This window comes from Gobio gobio (assembly GCF_949357685.1).
Source record: "Gobio gobio genome assembly, chromosome: 11".
In the NCBI taxonomy this organism is placed as follows: domain Eukaryota; kingdom Metazoa; phylum Chordata; class Actinopteri; order Cypriniformes; family Gobionidae; genus Gobio; species Gobio gobio.
The window spans coordinates 27,450,023-27,467,334 of record NC_137104.1 but is presented as its reverse complement, the minus strand read 5'-3'; the positions used below and the strand labels follow the sequence as shown (position 1 = coordinate 27,467,334).

At 41.6% G+C, this 17,312-nt stretch overlaps 1 protein-coding gene across 1 annotated transcript in view; it reads right to left on the bottom strand.

Annotated features, from left to right (window-relative positions):
- Positions 1 to 569: 569 nt before the first annotated feature.
- Positions 570 to 17,312, bottom strand: part of foxo6b (forkhead box O6 b) — a 34,688-nt gene continuing 17,945 nt past the window's right edge. The window contains exon 2 of the mRNA XM_079829156.1: positions 570 to 5,613. Within this exon, the coding sequence (XP_079685282.1) occupies positions 3,910 to 5,613 (1,704 nt within the window). The 3' untranslated portion in view covers positions 570 to 3,909. The remainder of the gene's footprint in view (positions 5,614 to 17,312) is intronic.

Here is a 17,312-nt window from a genome sequence, read left to right as displayed (position 1 = left end):
TAGAAAGAATTAATGTGGGTGCAAAACCCTACGGTTCAGATTGAAATCTAAGACTTTAGTATCTTGGCAAATCTAAGCACAGTTTGAGACTTTGTTCAGATCTCTTCTGAAACTTGAGAGGGAAAAAAATCTCCATTTGATGTCCGCTTGAAATCAAAATTGACCCTATTTATTTTGTTAGCACACTACCAGTGGTGAACAATTAATCAATGCAAGTTCATTTACAGAAATAAAAATTGTCTTTCTAATCCTTAGTCAAGATCTGAAAATGTCCTTCTCTGATGATGTAGGCCTACAGCTTGGGCAGAACACCCTTAACCGCTCCTCTCCAATTGTCATTCTGCTGTGAACCAGAGATGACGAGGAGGTGTGCTAAAATCAGGCCCGCCCTCTATTTATTCTCATTCAATTTAACTAGAAAATGTCACAGTACTGTAAAGTCAGTCACAACTTCCGGTTTACCCAGACTTTAAGAGCATTGTTGTCTAAAAGAAACAACTGAGACATTAAAGATTTCTCCTTTGTGATTTTTCTGTTTACACACACAGGCAGAAAAAGATCAAGATTTTCCAAGTTCTCTTTTGTTTTATTTTACAGGCCACAAGATGAGCAGATACATCATTTAAAAAAAGAAATAAAACTGATATTTGCTTGTCAAAAAATATTATACAATTTTCTCAATACAGATTTTTGTACAGCATGAAACAGAAATGAACTGTAATAGAATCATGATCTTGTAATATAGATGAATGGGATACAGGAGCTCCATATCATCCACAAGCCCAACTTTATACCCAATAAATATAAACTGTGTATATTATATTATTGATAGCCAGGCATAGTAAATGCCAGGGCACAATTTCAATTAATTTTCATATCATTTCAGGTACGTCACTGTGCTCCACACATACACACACACACACACACACACACACTCATATGAAGCTGAGCACTGAAGCAGACGTGGGCCAGCAATCAAAATCACAGTTGGATAACAACAGATTCCTGGCCACCTCGAAAAGAACATAAAGATGGGAGTGAAAGCGGATGAAGACAGGGCTCATTGTCCTTGGCAGAAAAGAGAGACAGTGAGAAAGAGGGATGGCTAACTGATCGGGCTGTGTGAGAAACACTGTAGAGAGCCACTTGACATTTGGCCTGATTCAAACAGCTCTGCTGAGGGAAGCTACTCTGACAGACTCTCTCTCTCATGCACACACATCATCTGTGAGGGCTTTTTTTTTTCTTTCAAGCAACCTAGTGCCGTCCTTTTCAACTCGCTCTCTGTCAGCTTCCTTTATCTTTTTTAACCGCCCTCTCCATTTCTCTCTCCATGTACGTTTTTCCTCATCAAAATTTAAGCAGAACAAAAAGCTGCATCCAAGTCATGTATCTGTGAACAGTTTCTGCCTCTGAGAAAGCACCTGGCAGCATCTTTTTTAAAAGAAGGGGGGGGGGGTGATGTGGGTGCATTTTACGCAACATCAATAATGGTAGACAAAAGCAAATAAAAAGAAAAAAAGTGTGGACAAAATAACCTGAAACACCAAACACAATATAAATATCAAGGACCTATTAAGAGTTCTTCCACAATGTCAGTTCTTGTTGGTGAAGGAACAGACTTCTCCAATTCTTTAATAATAAAGGGGGTGCAATCTACTCTTTGTGCTCCAGAACTTTACTCAGATTTGGTGATTGGCCATGGAGAGTGACTTTACCCTGGAAACCATGAAACCACACTTGAATTTGTTTAGTAGTGTGCATGGAGCAATTATAATCCTGTAATTATGAAACACTGCAGTGTAAACAGCGCTTTTACAATCTAATTCTAGAAAATGCCTTTTGTGGAGACTTTGCCAGAGAGGGGCTGTTTCATATAGCCTTCAATTTTTTATGATGTACTTTGTACGTTTTCGATCCTCAGAGAGCTCTGACTTGTGACCTCTGTTTGTCTTTGCCAGTGCAGTTTTACTATGTTTGGCATACGCTATCATTATTTTTGATCCAGTCTCCCTTGACAAAACAAATAATTTAGCAATTTTTGACATGGATGCATCAGCAATTCACATACAGACTATTCAGCTTTGAAAGCCTGTTAGTTGTCTCACGTTGCTTCGCAACGCCTTATATCAAAGTGCTAACTGTCAGACCTCTTTTATAACTGCCATGTTTTGTAATTGGCAATCAACCTAATAGACTCTCCTTTTAGCTTTATTCATACTGGTCCTATTCCATGAGATGTTTCTATTACTTTGTCCACCCCTATATAGTAGCCCTAACAGGATATTGGAACTGGGATCTCCAATGTATGCATAAATGTACCCCATACGTTTCCTCCAACCTCACCAAGTCATGGCATAATTAGAGGAGTCTTTCCCTCTGAATCCTTGGTGTTACATTACGTTCAGAATGTGAAAATACACAATTGCACTTAATTACTTGAGTCTGGAGATCACTGGATAAGGGCAACATGATAGGAGAAGTCTGCAAAGAGAAGATAGCACCCATTTTTTGCTTGCTGACTGAATTAATCATCATGCAGTTCACTAGTGTAGGATACAAAAGCTCTGGAAGATGGTGGAATTGTCATTCTGTAAAGTAATGACCTCAAACCAGATATGAGACACCTTCCTTTTTGTAACCTTGAGGTAGCACTACCATCAAATAGTTACTTAATCAAGTTAGTCAAGCTTAAACTCATTAAGGATAAATTTCCAAATTTCAGCTCTGTATTAAATTAACACACAGTTAATGAGGGTTGACAAAGCTTCAATTTTGATCAATCATCATTGATTACCTAGGGTAACACTGCACATGCAGACAGAAAATGAAGGATGCTATTGTAGCCAAAATAAAGCCAGTGCATTGGCTGAAGACAGAGAAAGGCTGCCACAGAGTAGCTGGGCCGAGGTGAACCAGGAAAGAGCTCTGCACAGGATGTGCGGTAGTGTTGGATCGTTCCTTATTTCATTACAGGGAAAGCTTTATAAATTCACAGAATGGAGAGGAAGGGGGAATAGTGATAATATTTGCATTTCTCCTTTTCCCCCTCTATCTCTCTATCTCTGCCCTCCCTACCTCCTTCTAATACCCCCTCCCCCTGCCCCCCACTTACTGCAGAGTGACTTTAATCATCACTTTCGCCAAAACACATTAAGCCGTTGTGTGTCCGGGGGAAAAACAGCCCTGCGCACTCCAAGCATCACATTCTATTTGCAACAGTGATGCATAGCTGGTGCATTACTTTGGAGATTAAAAAGGATATGCTGAATATCAATAGAGTGTGTCTGATGGATGACTGTCCTGGCCCACAATAAAGGGACATCCAATAGACCTCCTTGGGAGGAGGTGCGTACATTTACCAATGAAAAGCAGCTCCACACTCAGACGCTCTTACACCCGCACACATTGACAAATGCACAAATGACAGCACAGACACTCAGACAGCTATAGAAACTGCTCAATCCTGTACTCATGTTTAGTAAAACAACACCAACGCTTAATTATTTATTTACTTTTTTGTTCAGGAAGGATAACAAAGTCGTTTGCATACATTAAACTCAGGCCAGCGGACAATGTGATTCCTCCCAGGTCGCGGGGTGGTCGTTACAGCATTGGAATGGATGGGGATGTAAAGTGCTTCAAAGTGATGAATTGAGCACAAACTGAAGGACATGAACCACAGAAAGGACTGTTAGGGTACTATGACATTATTCCACAGCAGGGTAAATGGAGTAGAAGGAATGGGGAGGGGATTTTAAGGGGATAATTATGAGTCCATAATCTGACATCACCAAAAGGGAATCTTGGTCAATTTGTTCATTTGAGTTCCCAACTTGACCTGCTGCCCTTCAGAAGGCTGTATGGTTGAATGTTTGCCTGTACGTAGGTCCTCAATGCCCCCACAGTTCACCCAGGCACCCAACTCTGGCTGTTGTGTGATTGCTGAGGTCCTGCAAACACCCCCATTCCCATTCCCATTCCCATCCCCAAACCCATTCCCATGCCAACGCCCTGTGATAGTGACCCATCAAAGTTAAAGTCCATTCCTTCTGTTGAGTCCATGAAGTCATTTAAGAGGATGGATTCCACATCACAATCTAGACTGCTCTGGTGCACATCCATTTCCAGCTCAGACTGCAACCGGTTGTGAGGATCCTGGTGATGGTTAGATTGGTGGTTTCCATGGTAATTAGGATTCTGTGAAGTGTGGTGGTAATACCCCTGCCAGGGCTCTGTCATGCCCTGATGGAGGTGGGAACCTGGGTAGGACTGATGGCGAGGATGAGGGGCTGAAGCCAGGCGACAGGGGTCTTGGGGTACATCCAAGACACTGGCAGGGTTAGGAGGCAGGGCAGTGGTAGGGAGGTGAGCACGTGACCCATAAAGGCTGGGTGATTTGTGGTTGTAGGGTTGCAACATGTCATTGTTCACCCTGGGAGAAAGGTCTGGTTGTCTGGAGTTGCTGTGTTGCAGGTGATTGTGCAAGTGGTTGGGATTGGGACTAGCATTGAGTTTGTGGTCATGAGATTGAACATAGTCATGGCCACGGTGATGTTTGTGGTGATTGTAGTCAAGACCTGGGTGATGCTTATTATGAGCTTGATTGGGATTATGATGATGGCTTGGGTTTTGCTCTTGAGTTACTCCATGGCCATTATGTAGGCTTTGACTGGAATTGCGATTGTGGCCATGCTCTGGGTTATGATTGTGATTCTGGCTGTGATTGTGGCTCTGATTGTGGCCGTGAGAGTGCACAGCACTGTTAGATTGTGACATAAGTGAATGGGACGTTACTCCTTGCCCCACAACCATGTCCTTACCACAGTATTGTGGCCCTCCAGCGAGCAGACTTTCAAGGGCATTGTTCTCTGAGTATGCCCTAAGGGCACGCTGGAAGCTTGTAGGCTTGTTTTCCTGAATCGTCTGCATAGGCGTATGATGCCTAAGCATGCCCATGGATGGTTGGCCATAGACTGTTCCACAGTAGGAGGTCTCTCCTTTGAGTCCAGGGCCATAGTGATAGCCATTGCGCTTAAGCTGTAGAGGCTGAGAGTAGCCCTCTTCCAAGCTGATGGCTCCAGTTAGATCAGCTAGGTGCGGAAGCTCGACAGATGGACAATGTCCGCCTGTTCCTAGGGCTGGAGATCTTGTGCTGGTGGGGCTAGGGTAGAGTCGTGGGGAGGCAGAGCAGGATAGTCCTCCTTCCTCTGGTTCATCAGGTTCTGTCTCAGCCAGAATAGGAGACAAGCATCCACTCAACGTTGACGCAGAGGAACTTGTTCGGGAGTGGAGGTCTGTCCAGGCATCAAACTCTTCACCCCCAACTCCCATTACTCCCTTACCTGCTGGGCTTCCATGTTCCGGCGATCCTTGTATTCCAGGTCCTGCAAGCTCTCTGCCCATTCCCACAGCACCTGCTCTCTTTCTGCTGACTCGGCCTCTGCTCTTCAAGTACTTAGTGCCATTGTCCATGGATACAGCTCGTCTGCGGGGTCCTTTACCCATCTTTCCGCCCTCTGGGTTAAGCATCCACCAGGAACTTTTTCCTGTTCCCTCATTTTGAACCCGGATGAAGCGAGTATGTAGGGAGAGGTTGTGTCTGATGGAGTTCTGTAGAGAGAAAACAGGAAGAAATAACATTGAGGCATTAGTGATTTTGAATTGAGGATTTTAAGTATTGTGTGTCTTCAAATTATGTAGAAAATTAAGATATTTAAACATCTTTTTTTTCAGGCTAAGCCCCCCTGGTACATAAGAGAGACTGAGCAGGTACCCTCTGTTACATATTGTATAAACTAATGTAATTTAGTGTTACATGTTAGGCCTGACCAATAATGACATACTGCACCATATATTTACATACTTTATTATAGGGATGCACCGATACTGATACTGATACCTGTATAGTTATGGGGCCCGATACTGTGCTTGCGTACTCGTACTTGTACTCATTTAAATGTTCTGATACCAACAACTGATACCATGCAGCATATGCAGTTCAGTATTGTGACAAAGAAACACAGACAACAGAGCAAACAGAGAGCATGGCTATATGGATATATCAGAAAATGATGTCTTTAAAGTAAATGTATCAAATTAATAGAATGTTAAACAAATTCAATATTTACTCCTATATAGCTACTGTGCACAAGCTGGTAAACAAAACACAGAGTGAATTAAGAGATCGCACATCCCTTTTTCACAGACGTTGCTGGAAAGTTTGTAGTTTGGTCGGATATATCAATAGCAAATAAGGTAAAACGAGGCACATATTACTAACTTTAACTCCTTAACTAACTTAAAACTAAATTGTATATGTAAGTAAAAACTTGAAATGTTACGCGATTTATGCATAACGAGTGGTAACAGGACGTTTACAGGACAAGAAGTTTACTGTGCGCAAACATCTGAAGCACGCACCCAGAAAGCCACGTCTCAGACAGAACTTGCAAACTGCATTTATTTTTTAATGAGAAATAAAATGCATGTCTAACAGTATATTGGATCCGTGTATTTGGTCTTAAAGGGACAGAATAAACCCGTTGCTGTGTTTTTCATTTTAATCAAACAACAAAGGACAAAGAAATAACTCTTTAATCATAACTTTAATAAAGATTAATATATATTTAATTTATGAAGTCTATGCAGTGTTATTTTACATTTGCTTCTGTTAGACCTACCTGGCAACCTGAAAAGCGCTGTTTATTTAATTTGTTTTATTGTATTTATTTGTGCTATTTGTAATTGGATTATTTGTTCTGTACTGACTGTTTACTTGTCTTTAATAATGTTTTAAATTTACATTAATTAAGCTAGGTTTAGGCTAGGTTTTTAGGTTTTTGCTGTAGTGTAGAATTGTGATGTTTCACTGGTATCTAAACATTTGAACCACTGACTCAACCAGGCCAATACAAAAAAAAAAATCCTTAGCACTGAGCCCTGCTGGAGCATTTCTAAATATGCGCTATGCTATTAAATGAAGCATAAAACAGAAACAGAATGAACAGTGAAAGTAACAGAGGCTTGTACAATACATTTTAACGGGCACAATTAGCATGAAAATATATATTTGCTAAACAAATTAAATCAATGAATATGATTCCTAATCTTTTGGTTTCTCTACCTAACATATTTTAATTTGACAAATGCTGTGAAAATATTGGTATCTGCAAGTACCAAAAATTAACCTTTTTCTGGAAAAAGTGGTATCGGTGCATCCCTACTTTATTATGATACATACATTGCAGAGCCAAAATAATAATTGATGATGTAAATAATCATTGTTTAATGCACATATTTACACTTTTTGCACAAATTAAACTGTGATTGCTTGACACCCACTGCTGAAGACCCCTGAAATATGGTGTATTTAAGATTTTTTTAAGGTGTATTTTTCAAATCAACAGATATTCTCAGAAGAATTATGCAAGTTCCTATAAAAACTCTAAAGCAGTTCAGGGCACTCAATGCAGGAAGAGGTGAAACCCCTTTTGGCTGCTCAGGCAAATCAATACCGTAAGCAGACCAGCTCCTGCACGGCACACGCTTTCTCTGACTCACGCTGCAGCTAGCCAAGCCAAGTCCACACGCACATCAAACCGTAGTCAAGGTTACCCAAATGAATCACACGTGGCAACCTGATCACAGACGCCTCTATCGATTGCAGTCTTGGGGAAATATGAGGGAAAGCCAGAGAGTGAGACGAGAAAGCGAGAACGAGGCGTGATTTTGGCACGCTAGCGATCCTGGAGAAGCACCAGACAAAGGAAACAAAAACCAGAGAGAGAGAGAGAAAGACTTCAGTGATCCAGATGCAGCAGAGAAATGCATCTTTTTATTTGGTGTACAACAACAATGGAGTCAAGAATGTTAATGATAGTTACAGTCTCGGATGTGAATTGGTTAATGCATTGTTCCAGCAGTGCAATATAGAAATTATGTTGTGAAGCACGTGTTCACATAGCTGTTGTGTATATTACTGCACAGAATTCAGAAGCCCACTCAGTTATTTCGCATGAATATGTCTTCTGGATTTAATAAATACAATTTTAATGACATTATGTGGACTTAATTTTATTATTATTAAGTTTAATAAACCCATAAGACACCCAAGGCTGTGCAATATTGTAAGAAAAGTCACATTTATAAAAATTCACATTAAAAGCTTTTCGCCAAACATCCCGCTGTGCATCATGTCTAATAATGAACTTCATATATTCACAATATAGCAAGGTCTCCCATACCTTAAAGCTTCATTATTTCAGTGTAAAGACTGCACTCTCAATCCCACGTTAAAGTATTTATCCACTACTTTCACACATAAATAGGAGAAATAATTCAAATCTCTTTTACTAAAGTTGGAATGTATTACTTTGAAAATAGCTAATGTTTGATTAGCTGGAGAGAATGATCTGCTAGGCTTACAGGACATCATGAAGAAAAAAAAGACAGACAAAAAGAATGAGGCCAACAACTCTGAGACAGCATCAATACTCAGAACAGACTGAAACGGCGTGTTCCTATCCATCCCTGAAAAAAACGCAACAGGGCCAAATCCCTCAATCTGCTTCTGCCTGTTGCATGTTCTTGTCACAGTACCCTTGTGTTCACACCATGGTCATGCCTAAAATTCCTGTGACCTGGCACAATATTTATGCTTGCCCCCTTTCCCCCAGATGCAATAAATAGGCTATAACATAAGAGGGCCCTCATTACAGGTCCCAGGACAATGTTCCTAGTTATCCATCCCTGACAACAGGTCTGGTACGCATCATTCAGAGTACTAAATCTGATCTCTAGTTCCCTCTCAGTTTCTCTTTTTTTCAGCAGGAAAACCATAATCTGTCCATCAAATTCTGAACATTACCAGCAATCCATATAATGTGTTGACATGTGTACACAGCAACAGTAATGTAGTGTGAGCTCCACTCCTTGCAAACACACACCTCTCAAAGCTGCATAGCCTTTTCACACCCTACTTTACTTAGATTCCCTCGTTCTCACACTCATTCATCTCTTTCCCTGTGTCCCGCATCTGTTTATCACTCTCTTTTCACTCGCTCTCCATCCCACAACAAATCACACCACTAATTTCATTCACCTGCTCTGACTGAAGAAAAAAATTCAAATAAGACAAAACAAATCTACTTCCTGTCCCTCAATCATCCACAATACAATTACGCTTCAAGTGCGTCTATCAGCCCATCTATACTCCATAATCCCCCATCGCACCCCTTACGGAAAGCAGCCTCTTGTTTTCCGTAGTGATTCTGAGAACCATTACCGCTCACATGAGTGGTCAGATATCAGTCACTGAAAAGAGCCAATTACCTTGGCAAAATTTACACTACAGCTGGATATCGACTGTAATGCAGGCTAATCTTGGAGAGCACGCTGTTTCAGTGTCACCTCACACCTGAGGGGCTAATTCTTCCCCCAACACCAGTGGCAGATTTGCTGCTTTTTGCGGCGCTCCCATTCAGAGCGGTGAGAAATTGGATAAGCAAGATGTATTTACGTCCCCTCACCCCCCAGGAAGGGGCTTTATTCTCCACCGGTTATTCTGCCAAATTACACGAGCCCCCGTGCTGGTGAAAGAGCCAGATGCTTCCTGGGCCGACTTAATCAAAGCCAAATTGAAGCACGGTGTCACGAGTGGGAACTGCGCGCCGAAACGACCTGCACGAGGTGATCTGAGCGCGACGCCCTGACAGCTCCGGCAAGCACGCTCTGTTGCAGGGGTAACCATGACTACTGTGGAAACGGGAAGAGAGGAGCTATGTGCGAGAAGCGGGGGGAAGAGAGAGGCAGATGCCGTTTGATGCTGCAGGTAAACTGCAAACAGCCTTTCATCTCTGACAGTCAGACGACTCGCCCAACTCGCAAGAGAGCTTCAATCATCAGCAGTCACACCGTCGCTTGAGCTGTCTCAGAGGAACAGTGATTAGCAAGTCAACTATAGGCTGCATGACTTCACAGTAGCTACCAGCACCCCGCCACTCCACAGATCAGCTCACCAAACAGCCGTCTACACATGAGCTTGTTGTAGAAAGCATGCATTTTTAAAACATGACAACTCTCAGACTTGAAAGGCCACACGTTGTCGTTTAGTCTGTGAAAAGATCCACTCTTCGCCCTTAGTGGCTCCATTAAGATGGAGAAAGAGGTAGAGCACCGGGTGTTTGTTGAAAGCAGATTATTCATGAAGGCACAATTGCTGTGGTGGTGTGGCCTGTGGTGAGCGTTATAAATAGCAGGTCTGTGGTTCGGAATTTGACCTGGACACCTTCAAGCTCTTCTGCCTCTGAGTCATTTGCTGGCTAGCCATGTAAGCGTCTGCTTGTGACCTGCTTTTTCCCTCTGATACACACAAACACACTCTCTGCACCTATTCTGCACACTGTCACATCTGCATCTATTAACTGAGATTATACTTTCTTACTATAGCTTACCAAAAGTCCTAGTGGTATGCTGCAGTATAATGACGACCCCTCTATGAAACGTGAGGTATAGTATAACAGTATAAGCTGGTTAGTGATGCCGCTGACAAAGATTTTATTTTTGCAAGCTACATATAAATAAATAAATCCCATTATATTATAGTTGATGTTTCACCACTAACGGATTTTTGGAAGGCTCATAACAGTTTATTTGCCTGTCTGCTGCAAGGAGTTATAATGTAGAGCAATCAGTCACATGGCATTTAGAACTTCTTGGTTCACACTTGGTTCACAGAGACGTGTAGTGACAATAAAGCTTGGAAGTCATTCATTGTCAATGATAGTTAGCAATATAAAGTGAGCGACAAGCATGTTGGCGATGCAACAAATTGTAACAATTACCAATGCAGACAGTGAAGCTCACTGCCACCTGATACAGTTAAGTAACGTCTATCACAGTGACCTCTAGACCTCTAGAGATTAAAACCACAAGCATTTTAAACACTCCACTAGTCATTTGCACACATGAAGGCTGAGCTGACAAATAGAATTTAGTGGAGGAAATGTTCAAACACATACATATACGCTCACTATACATTCAAACTTAAAATGATATACAGACACTTTCAAATATGCCCGGCAAACCGGAAAAATCTGGCAATCAGGTTTAATCCCACTCCAGCCTGCATAATCCAGAGAAATCTAGGGCTAATCCTGGTTAAATCTGGCGGCCCCTTAGCTGACTATAACCCCTGGAACGCAACAAAGTAACAGGGATTGAAGGGATCATATGTTGGCCAGGCAGGAGGTGTGTATGTGTAGAGAAAGACTGATGAAGGGGGTAATAATTGGCATTGAGATCAAATTGGAAAAAATGACGTTCATTACATAACTACAAAAGACTGTAAGATTAGATACTCATGCTTCCTTGAAGATCTTGCACATTCCACAGACAGGGTAAACTTTGGTTAATTAATAACTACAAACCAACATTAGGCTTAATATAACTTGTTACTTGCAACTGTGTAACTCATTATGGAATTTTTTATTAAGTATTTTTGCACCCTATTTTTAGAAAGGCACAACTAAATGATATTGTTCACAATTTAAAATTCTTTTTTAATTCATGGTTTTTGTTAAATTGAGGTTTATGAACCAAGATCATTACCTATTTGAACGCCTGGCGCCATTGGTCGCCTCTGCCCTCTTGTTTTCGTGTTAGACACATCTGCCCACGACAAGTCATAAAAAATGCTGCTTTTACATGGAAAGTTCAGCCTTAACAATTGCCCTGACACACCAAAAACAAAATATCACACAGCGATAAATGGATGGTTTCAACACTTACATTAACACAGTGGTTTGTTAGTGGTTGGATCTACACGCAAATAGAAAGCCTTTGGAAAAATCAGAGAGAAATTCTGTTTGTATCCAAAGGGTAAAATTTAAGTAAATAGAAGAGAAATAGAAGTGTTACAACCAAAAAAAGGCTAACACTTTATTTTACAGTGTCCTTGTTACATATGTTACATGCACTTAGTAATAACAGTAAATTATGCATACTTACATGCAACTAACCCTAATCCTACCCTAACCCTATAGTTAGTACATGTAGTTACTAAATATTACTCAGTACTTAAATATATAATTACACTGTAACAATAACACATTAAAATCTGAAAATGAAAGATCCCTATCAGATAATCTTCTCCCAAATGCACCCACTGATAAACACCCAAGGTATGATCCATTCAAAGTGGATCCAAAAAGCAGCTTTAATGAAATGATGCTATGACACAGTGTTTTAGTCCACTATTCACTGATGAAGACCTTGGATTAGGGCTCTTGGATCAACTTCACTATGGGCAATGAATGGGATTTGGAAGGATCACAGCTCATTTTTCACGCAAGGTCACATAAATCACTAAGTGCCTAAGATTTCCTTCAATTTCTGAGCAGAACAAAAGGCCACAGGTATGATAGTGTCTACATTTCAGTGGAAAGAAAACACAGTGTTTAAGATGCTATCATCCTCAAAGTTTTAGGGAACTATTCCGGGTAGCATTTGCCAAGCGATCTGTTTCTCATTTTAAGGAGCGTTCTAAATTACTGAGCAGACTCCTCTGAGTATTCAAGGCAGCGTTCTGTTTTACATTCTGCCCAGTGTTCCTATTCGACGCGGTTCGGAACGCACGGCTCGTGTGTTGGGGAATTGTTCTGTCGAGCATTCTTGTGCGCTCGCAGGACTGGAAAAGCTGTTTTCAGCCGCGTTCACCCATTATTTATTAATCCATTTCACACAGCCAGCAGTCATTATGCATGCTACTGTCAATGGGTATCTCTCTGCCTCGCATTTATTTGATAATAAGCACAAGTGGGGTAGGAGATAAAAGCGCTGACTGCGTTCATTGTGCGAGAGGGAGAGAGCGAGAGAGGACTCCTGCAGGCGAGGAGACTTAAAATGAGAGTTCTGTGTGGGAACAGGGCGCGTCTGCTAAGCCTGTCTGGAGGCAATCGATGGAAATTAGCCAACGCTAAAGATGCACTTCCTGTGAGTGATGTCACGGGCGGTGCTCGGCTGTTTGGGGAAAAAGAAAGAACTCACAGGCGATTAATGGGAACGGTGAAGTGCAGAGAAAGGTGTGGGTAATGTGACGAATTGAGCAATATGAAATTATAGGATCGAACAGTCCTAATATATGATAATGAAGCTAACAGCATTGTTTCTGGTTAATACAGAATGTATTTTATATTACATTATCTGAGTTTGTGTTGCTCTCTAAGTTCACCCCAAAATCTTTAATCTTTATTTAGGCGCCCACATGTTGTTCCAATCTGTTCCAAAACACCATAAAAAGGCTCCATACGACATACGAAAAGGGCTTTGTGACAATCTTTTGGAAATTCTTTGTTGGTGGTCCTTGGAAAAACAGATGACATAAGGGTGAGTAAATAACAGAGTTTTCATATTTGGCTGAACATTTCATGTTTTGTCTTTAAAATCAACAAATTAACTAAATTAGACTAAATTGTTAATGATGGAAGCCCAGCATTCATATCCTAAAAACAGAGCACTGCCATCATTACAGCCAACACTTAGGCGACAGAAGGCCTCTCTCACCGCTTGCTTCCCTGTGGAATGCCCACCCACCAGAGGGACCAGGGTGGAAGGGAGGGGCTGCGTCTGGAGCTTTAGCCTAACCTGAGATAGGTAGACAGGGCACGGAAAATGAGCCGGGCCCCTGGGGGCCTGTGGGTGGGAGCAGCCAGCTAGTGTGCTCCATCCCCTTGGACCGAGCTCTAATTGGAGCTGCTGGGCGAGCCGGGCCAAGTTCCCTGGGAACGGGGAGAGCCTGAGGGAGGGAGGGAGAGTAGGAGGAAGTGAAGGATGGACAGATAGAGCAAAAAGAGGGGAGGGAGGTTTAAAAATAGAGCAGGCAGATTAAGGAGCATCTGAGAGCGGTGCAGGGGATCGGAAAATCCGCCCTGCATGCCAGAGCTGACCGGACCTTAGGGGCATAAAAGCCAGTTCTTCGCCATTGCGTAGCAGGGCACGGCATAGCACAGCCGCCCCCTGGCATACGTTCGCCCGGTCGTCGCGTGGCATGCAGCCCAGACTGGGGCAGCGCTAAGAGCAGTGTTAGCCTGAAATGATGACGATCCCTAGCTAAGCTTTCACACAACAGGTGGAGAGTACAGACACCTGTGGGAGATCGCAGAAGCGACTCAGAAGAACTGTCTTACACCTGGGTCTTGTGCACAGATGCACACTTCTTGTTGTGATATAAACAATATAAAATGATATTGAATAATTTAAAAACTATATAAAATGATTTTATTACTTGGTATCTGTCTTGTTTTCCATTCAAATTATCAAAACATCCTTAAAGCAAGAAGAATTCACTTGAGAAGCAAAATTGCATAAGACATGAAGACTGACTTTGCTTACCCCATTGGCAATGTTTTTCTTTCTTGTTTTAAGCACAAATCTAACCAAATGTATTTTATACTTAAAATGAACATATTAATATTATAATCTGGATTATATTAGAATTTTTTTATTTTTTATTTTTTAAATGTTTTACTGAAACTATAAGACGAAAATACTGATTCTAACAGTGTGAGTCTTGATGCAAAAGTAAAAGAACTGCATTTGAATAACCCAAAAATTGACTAAATAATGAGCATTTTGACTCAACTACTAAGGTAAATAACAGTGGGTTAATGTATAGAAAAAAATGCAGGCTACTGATTCACATTGCCATTTTTTGAAGTCTTTTATGTTGTCGCCTTCTCTGCAAGCAAAACGCAAGCATGAACAACTATAACTGACTTTATCATCGAGCACAAAGTCATCCTCTGTTCCAGGCAGAGCATGCACAATTAATTAGTAAATCATTAATTAAGTCACGCATCGATTATTCCGGTTGCAGGGCGTGGAATGAGCTGATCGCTTTAATCAAACCCCAAACAGATTGGGAAGAACCTGGTCACATGATTGTTAATTAAAACCTGCTACATTAATGTGTTTAAGAGGTAATAATCTTTAAATATTCTTTAATATTCAAGTTCAGGTAAACGGACAAAAACCTCATAAAATATAAAACAGATTTAGTGCTCAGTATTACCTCCCTAAAAACATATTGGATCTTTTTCACAATAAGACACAGCACATAAATATGCGTTGGTTACATACATGCGTGAACACACACACACACACACACTTGTGCTCTGTTAGCCTGGCACATAGGGTCCGCTCATTACAACAATGCCAAGCTACCGGTTGCTAAGGAGACCTGTGGGAGAGGGAGTGATCCTGTTGCTATGGCAGCAAGCCTGCTTCCTGCCAACTGTCTTTCCCCATGAGACCTGACCATAGTAGGCAGAGAAAGACAGAAAGAAAGAAAGGAAGACAGGGAATTGAATGTAGGAGAGTCGGAGTGCGTGTGAGGGTGTGTTGGGGGTGTAAAAGGGGTTATGGCTATGATGTTGAAAGAGAAAGACTTTATAAAGAACACAGCAAGCAGGGTAGCAATGGAGGAGGGGTGGCAGACAAACCACAAAACCAGGGGAGAGAATGTGCTGGGAAAATTGATAGAGTTCGAAAGAGGGAAAATAAAAGAGGCGCTTGTAAAGAGACTGAGCGAGGACGCCTTCCGGAGCGCCATTTTCAGGCGCTCTTTCCCATGAAACGGCTCGGCGGCTTACCGCACCGCGTCCTATTGTGCTAGTCCGTCGGCGACTGCACAAGATGGCCGCAAACTACCTCTAATTGTTCAAAGCGAACACTCCAGTGTGCTGAACGCCACCTCCCAGTATGCACTATGTCGTCAAGCGACCCGGCCTTGCTCGTTAAACTACTGTAAAAACTTGCATGGCTTTTGGGAACTTTCTTATACTCGATTCCGTGTTTCCTCATTAAGTGCTACAGCACATCACAGCTCCCATTTATCAAATCACCTGATATAAGCGACGTGTCATAACAGGTGTGTCTGATAAAAGACTTGACAGAATACAAATTAATTATGCTGCACTGCGCAAAAGATTCATTAAACAACATATTCAGGGGAGACGCAAGAAACATCATCGCAACAAATCAACACCCCTGTAAAACACAACGGTGCTGCTGTGGAAACAACATCCTGGAATGAGACAGTGACAGAAAACGTGGGAAGACGAAGATCTTGATATTGATCAAGCTTAGAAGAAGAAGGTCAAATGAGGAGAGAAAGCTGAATCCGAATACACTGTCTCAGATGTAAATTTTTCACTGCTGTTAGATCACAATTGGTTCCATACTGCCTTGCTCTTCTGCCTTTGTGGGGTTTTTTGGTTTGATTACGACTCTCATGACAGCGCTGTTTAAATGAGAGACAGAGGAGCATTGGCACATATTCTCCCACAGATAAAGTGGGAATAAAGTTGGTTTCGGAAGGAGGGGGCTCTCGGAATTCACTCAGAGATGGGCGAATCAGGCTGTTAAAGACATCTATCTGTCTCTCATCCTTCTGTCCGGGTCTGTTTCTCATTCACAAGGAATGTGGCGTCTGTCGAGAACGGGAGTCTGGCCTTCCACATGGACACACACGCACATATTCGTTCATTTGTTTATGCGCACATTTCGAGACACGGCCATTATTGACTTATTCATGCATGCATTTATTTCCAGAGCACAACGTGTCTGCCATGCCTGATCCCCTCTGTTCCCCCAACCTCTTTACAGGGGTTGTAGGGTTCACTTGGGATTCTCCCATATTAGCTGTCTCTCTAATTCTACATGAACAGCCCTCAGCTGTATGTCTGCTTATTACTTCTTCCCATTAGCTTTCCATCATTCCACCTTCATTCATTCTACCGAATGCAACAGAATTGCAAAAAAAAATTACGATTGTTTTCAAATACATTATCCTGTCTGCCATTGGTCGGTCAACAGATAGCCCAGTCCACCATTGGTTGAGCCGGTATTGCTTTGTAAGGGCTGCATTTCCCAAAAGCATCATAAGTCTAAGTAGATCATAGCAACCACTCTACCAATGGTTTCTAAGATCAACTTTGACTTGCAATGCTTTTGGGAAATGCAGCCCTGGTCAGGATTCTCAAACAAACAGAACAATGTTTTGAATGCTCCACTAAGCTTTTTTGAGGAAAATCAACCTACTGCTTGCTTAAAAATGTCTGTATACAACATCCAAAAACACACTTCAGCTTTGAGTTCTCAGATATGTTTCATTTACAAGTCTCAGATTTCTCCTAAAATTAATTTGAACAAATTCAAAGACACAGATTAGATATTTTTTGACATTCACTAAAAATATCGAGCTATACAATGAATTTTGAAAGAAGCTCAGATCATTTGATGAGTTCATATTG